The 6645-nt window shown below is 46.3% G+C and overlaps 1 protein-coding gene across 3 annotated transcripts in view; it reads left to right on the forward strand.

The window, feature by feature from the left end:
• LOC149335428 (complement C3-like) overlaps positions 1-6645 on the forward strand; it is a 70912-nt gene that overhangs the window by 61870 nt on the left and 2397 nt on the right. For 2 of the 3 annotated variants that reach the window (XM_089552117.1, XM_089552118.1), the window contains 3 exons: positions 1507-1611; positions 1716-1799; positions 5979-6123. In XM_089552117.1, the coding sequence (XP_089408243.1) occupies positions 1507-1611; positions 1716-1799; positions 5979-6123 (334 nt within the window). The remainder of the gene's footprint in view (positions 1-1506; positions 1612-1715; positions 1800-5978; positions 6124-6645) is intronic. The other variant, XM_089552119.1, reaches the window with a different exon arrangement.

The raw sequence follows: 6645 nt of genomic DNA on the forward strand, positions 1-6645 counted from the left end.
GGGTGCATTACGTCACACCCACCATCTATCACCACCATTAGGGGGCTGGGGAGTGAGTCACAGCACTGGCCCAGAGAATGGTAGGAATTCTTGCGCATCCGTTGCTTCAAGGTCATAGAGGCGCGGGTGTAATTTCCTTCCCAGTCGTTGGCAAAAGGCCGCAGAATATTTTCGGAAACTGCTGTACGCACAGACAAGAAAGACTCTGTGTAATTCACGTGCCTCTGACGTTAAGTCCACTCTCTTTTTTGTGTAGCGTAAGGAATGTAAGAGGAATTTTTTTTTGCTGCATTCATTCGCACACGGATGGCATATGTGAGCGATTTTGCAAGAAATCTAACGACGGTCGTTTCAGAGATTGGCAATAAATAGAATGCTTTCAAAACTTTTAATCGCTGCATATAGACGTAATACATATTGTAATAACATTCTCAAAGACCTGCAAAGTTAAGGAGTGCGAGAAAAAGCTGCCTGACAGATTAACCTTACAGCTGTTAGGATTAACTCTGTTACCCAGTAACCAGTGCATTCTATGCGATTCGAGTTGTCTCATTTTCACTCTTCGTGATACGTTCAGGTGACGCCGCATCTATTGTTTCCTACTCCTCATTCGCTGCTGTCTGGCGGTGGTGTGACGTAACCTTAGCCAATCGCAAGGAGTAAACAAAAAAAACAAAACAAGGGAGTCGAAAAGGAATTGCTGCATATACCACCCCAAGAACTACTTACCTGACACATCTGCGCTTTTTGCCGAGCATTTGTTCTTAGAGTTCAATGAAGAGAATAGGATCGCTATAACATAACCATTCCATATCGATTCCATTTATCGTTCTATCGTTCTCTGGGATTGGCGCAAGCAATATCATGCCCTGCGTTAATTCTGTGTCACAGGGACCGAGCCTAGTGTTTGAGGGGTGTGGCCTATATGGGGTCGGTCACAAAGCACATAAAAAATGAAATGAAACGATCTAAGCTTACCGGCCTAGTACATTAATCAGCCAAAACTGATTGGCATTAGCGGCCGAGAGGTGTGGAGTGGCAGGCAACTTTTGACAGGAGACTGGCCGGTTGGGCATTTCACAGGCCCATTTTGGTGTCTATACGCTGACGTGCATACTCTGGCGTCTTCCAATAACGGTTTTCGGTTGGATCGCGTTCCCGGCCCACTTCATGAACTCCAGGGCCCGCTTGCATGAAGGAAATAGTCTTATCTTATTCGCAGTTTAAACCCTGTATTGCTTTTGAGGAAAGGAAGAGCGCATAACTGGCTCCCTGAGTCAGTGGTCACCTCAGTCTCGCTTTTAGGTAGGTGACGGTGGCGGTGCCCACATACAATAATGAGTTACACGTTACAAGGCTGCCGTTGTACGTTCTAAATTGCTTTTACTAAATGGCTTGCAAAACGGATTGTCGCACTATATCACTTAAAGATTTTTTATATTTTCTTAGTGTTGCAATCAGATCTCCCTCTCAACGAACAGCTTTACAAAAATGTTCTTTTCTCAGCGGCATGCCCGAGGAAAGAGCCCTTCAGCGACGTCGAGAGATCGGAAACGGACTCGAAGAGAAGGCAGAAGCTAGCCGAACGGACGTGCCAGGAGCATGATTTCGGTAACGTATTATCTTCAGTGTTGTTTAGGAAAAATAAAAGCTTTCCGGCGGAAGTGTATTCAAGACTCTGACTGATATATTGAGTTTTTCTTTATCGTTCTCAGTTTGGATCGGAAACGTGTCTGACAACAGGATCGTCAACGGTTCACGTTACATCGACTTCCGTGTGGACACCGTTGTGAAAGAAGGTACAGTGAAACTTTTTCTGCATCACAATTGCAGCTATAAACGTTATTTGTTGCAGGCTACCTGCTATCCCAGGGCAGAGGTGCATCGCCTAACCGCTGCACCACTGCGCTAGGAGTTGTACATAGAGGAAAAAAAGAAAAGCTCAGGAGGGAGTGCCCGGCGACAGCCTTGAAGGGAGTCTTAAAAAGTAAAAATATAGTAAAAAGGAGAGAGTCGGTTCATCCCCCCCCACCTTGTGAGCATGTCACGTGATAGCATGCAGTGATATCCAGTGTTGATGGCGTTACCGAAAAAAAGTAACTAAATACGTTACTCGTTACACTAACAAAAAAAGAACGCGTTACCGCTCTACGTTACCTACAAAAAAAGGTAACGCATTACCGTTACCGTTACCGAAAAAAAGTATCGCACGTTACTTTGCCGTTACTCCATGGCCATAAATTTTGATCAGTGCGTCCTCGCTGTAAGAACTCAAGATAACAATTTTATAAAGCTCATACTTCATATAATTCCAACTTCACAAAGAAAACATAGCTGAACTCAACAAATTTACAGTAATTCTGGTGTGCTTCTGCTTACGAAATTACGCGGAAATTGTGTAGCAATAAAGAAATACTTAAATGTCATAGTTCAGAAAAAATATATTTGCGCACATAAACAATTTTTTTTACTTGAACCTGCATAATTATTGCAAAAATGCTGAGTGTTTACGTCAAGCTGTTCAAGGTCAGCTTCGTTCGCAAAACGTAGCCGCAGTTGCAGATAGAAACAACTGGTTGACTGCAATACCCTTTTCTGTGCTGTATCATTGTACTCTTTCGACGGCTCTCTTGGGGCCAACTTGAAGTAAACTGGCGACATTCATGAGTTTGCTCAGAAGAGGGAACTGCTTCCACCAAGAATGCGAGAGTGTCGCCTGGGAACGATACCTTTTGGTTGAAAAACAAGCTTACGCAGAAACTGACTTAGACTTCTCCAAATGGTCCATTGGTGGCTTGGCATGCGTCCACTCTTTAGAGAGTTGTGGGTGGTTTGGGGGTGAAGGCAAGTGTGTGACTGCGTGTTCGTGCTTTTTTTTTAGTTGAGTACATCGTAAAGGGCAGGTGTTTTTTGGCATGCATGTGAGCCGCAACAAGGGTCGTCAAGAACACCGGTAGATTTTGTTTATTTGCAACACCATTTTCGGCGTTTTTTTTTCTCTGGAAAAGAGGCGGAGGGGGACAATTGAAATAAAAAGTAACTAGTAACGTGACACCTCACGTTACCGGACAATGTTAACGTAAGTACGTTACCCGTTACAGTTCCGAAATGGTAACGAGTACGTTACTAAGTTACCGAAAAAAGTAACGCGTTACCGGTAACGCCGTTACTTGTAACGCGTTACCGACAACACTGGTGATATCTAGCCCTGCTGCGCGCGCGCAAGCGCGGCCCAGCGCGGCACACGTACGCACTAAAACATACCAATGCCAAAACATAGGGGACTGACTCGGAGAGCGAAAAACGGGTGAGGGAGCGGCTTTACGAGCACTTGGCTTGCGAAGGGTATCCGCTTGACGTCGCGCTTCCTCCTAATTTTTTTTCCTCCATGGAGTGGTATGAGGACTCTCAGCGATCTATGAATGCAAGGTAGAGAATGAACAATTCCGTACATTTCGGCTTTAACGCATTAACGATGGTGCGTCGTACACTTAAAGGTGCACTGAAGAGGATTCTGAACTTGTCTTTTTGCCGCGGGAACTCGATCTACACGTTCCTAGCATTCTTAGAAACTGCAACTTATTGCCCTCTGTGGCCGATTTCCCTAATTAAATCGAATTAACGTCCGGCTCCCGCCTTTATTTTTGAATTCTGCCTCGTACGATGGGCGGAGTCGACCAACGCGTGAAGTGCCTTTCAGCCAGCTCTGTGGAGGCTTTGCTTTCGCTTTATTTTCTTTTTTAGGTTTCCATGAATAAATAGTTTCATTCGCAGATAATATATCCGCAAAATAAGCCCTCAGAAATAAAAATCGGCGCGGACTATTTCCTACTACGGACTACTACGTATTACTCCGCCGATGGCAGAGCGGCAAGCCGCCACGGGACTGGGTGAAAGGCACTCCACGCGTTGGTCGACTCCGCCCATCGTACGATCATTCAAAAAAAAAAAAAAAGGCGGGAGCCGGACGTTAATTCGATTTAATTAGGAAAATCGGCCACACAGGGCAATAACTCGAGGTTTCTAAGAAAGCTCGGAACGTGTAGATCGCGTTCCCGCGGCAAAAAGACAAGTTCAGATTCCTCTTCAGTGTACCTTTAAGATGGAGCTGAAGTGCAATTTCGCTGATCTTTGTCTAAAGCCAGCTTAACCTTGAAAAACGATCCTTGAACCGAAACCGAATTTGGATTACAAAACATTTATTTCATCAGAAAAGGCAAAATGCAGATGATCCGTGCTAGGTGGCTATCAGTCCACGGCTGACAGCGACCTGAGTAGCCCAATAAATGGCCTGTATTTGAACGACCAGGTGTGAGGTCACCAATTAGGTCTGCCATTGCTCCAGAGTAGGAATAACTTGTATTACAGATTCCGGCGGCGGCCCCTTTTTACAGATCCACAATATGCGATCGTAAGTGGCTATCTCGCCGCATAGTGTGCATTGCGGCCGCCGCGGTGGCTCAGTGGTTACGGCGCTCGGCTGCTGACCCGAAAGACACCGGTTCGATCTCGGCCGCGGCGGTCGAATTACGATGGAGGTGAAATTCTAGAGGCCCGTGTACTGTGCTATGTCAGGGCATGTTAAAGAATCCCAGGTTGTCGAAATTTCCGGAGCCCTCCACTACGGCACCCCTCATAGCCTCATACGCTTTGGGATGTTAAAACCCCATAAACCATAAACCAGTGTACATTCGGGGTCGTGATCACCGTGATAGAATTTATATAGTAATTAAGGAGTCATGAAGGATCGCGTCTGAAGTCGCCTCCATTTGGTCTCCTGCTCCTTATCTAAGGTTTTGTCTGGAGAGGGGAAGATCCTCCTTTCTAGTTTAAAATGATCAGTAATGTCATGATATGATGCTAAGGCGTCCTTCAAAAAATTCTCAGTAACTACGCCCCACCGGCTGACGGATACTCGAGATTTGATGATGAGAAATTCTTCCCCTCGCATAACCTGCAGGGCAGCTTCAATTCGTGCGCTGGCTTTTACCACCACGGGAACCCGAAGACACTGTTGACGACGCATGCGCTCCTTCGGCGGCAGCGCAGCACATAGGCACCACGGACGGGTGAACTGAAAGTTCCGCAATGCCCGTTTAGGTTCGGCTTCGTGTTCTCCTTTCAGGCGTCAAGGTCACCCGCGTCTCGCCGACAGCGGGAGCGAAAAGTATTTGCCGGTCCTTGTTTTACGAAAGCATTAAGCAACTCGACGCATGACATGTGTCCGGATGCGGCCAGCCCGCTCGTTCAGTTTCGGCGGGTTAAGGGAGTGAATTGAGGCAATGGCTTTCGGGCTCTCCTCAAGCCAAGAAATTTCGATGCTCGCTGTCATTTGCAAACACCGGCACGCATTCACACTTCGCGGCAATCACCTTCAGCGCAACGCTTATGCGTCTCATCTTCACGGCGAGACGCACCTGTGGAGTTCGTGAGTGTTCCAGCTCTCAGACAAGCTAGTCACCGTAAGTTTGTGTGTAGCCAAATTCTACCCAACAAAAACTTTCGGGCCACCTAATTTTGTTAAGAACATCATGGCGATCCATGCTCCGTTTCAAGAATCAAGCAGGGGATTTGGCGGCTTATAGAAGCTTTTCGATGCACTTGGCTAGCGGTAGTGAGCCCATGTTGCGCAATGCTGCTGTAGTAACGGGGCCAATCTACCTCACCTCATGTGATTCTCCATCGTACTCAATCATGTTATCCTACTTTTTAGCGTCCGCTCTGTCATGGACTGTCACCCATGAGCATTATGTAATATGTCCCCGAAAAATAAATTGAACACTTCTCATGGCGGGGTCGACATACGATTATCTCTAGGTTATGTGGTTAAATCTGCCATTTCTCCGTCTCTATGAATGACGAGCGCTTTGGCCGTTCATCAAGCAGTAACAATTTGTTGCCACGTGGACGAAACCTGTCTTTGAGTGCTTGCCATCTGTTGCCACGTGAACAACACCGATTAATGTTAACCTATTTAGGCGCAGAGAACAGCTCCTCCGCCATGACAGGCCTGAAAGTGTTCGTGGCGAAGGAGTTTTGCAACACGGCCAACCTCTCCAAGGGAGGGCGCTACTTCATCTTCGGCCAAGACAGCGAACCCTACGAGAAGGATGGTGAAGTTGTGTATGTCTTCGTTCAACATTTTTTGCTTCAGCAGAATGGAATGTTGAGCTTGTTGGAAGCTGTTGATGATGAAAATGGGGGCGCAAAGAAAACTGAGAAGCAAAAAGAAGACAACAGGACGAGCGCCTTAGTCTGCTTCCTTGTTTCTCGGAAAAAGAGGCGGCCGTATTTCATCGTTGCACATCTGGCGGGGATATCGCTACTGTCTAATTTAGCTGCTCAGTCTTGAGCGGTCACAACCAGTGCTTGCTTTGCCACATGTTCTTAGTAGTAGGCTAATCGTTCTCATGAGCGGCTATGCCAGTAATGCGTTAATCTAAGAACTAATGCCCACCATGTAGATTTTGTTGTGCAACGTTTTAATTAATCAATAGCAGTTCTAACAGAAAAATAAAATGTGTGCTTTGCACTAGGTATTGCACTAGTATAAAGCGATAACTGGGTGCCAGTTTTCAAAACCTTCCGGACGAGTAAGATTTCACAAGTCCTTGAACTAAGGCTGAAAAAAAGAAAACCATGCAG

Source organism: Amblyomma mixtum, chromosome 7 (assembly GCF_055824585.1).
Source record: "Amblyomma mixtum isolate Tamu chromosome 7, ASM5582458v1, whole genome shotgun sequence".
NCBI classification, from domain to species: domain Eukaryota; kingdom Metazoa; phylum Arthropoda; class Arachnida; order Ixodida; family Ixodidae; genus Amblyomma; species Amblyomma mixtum.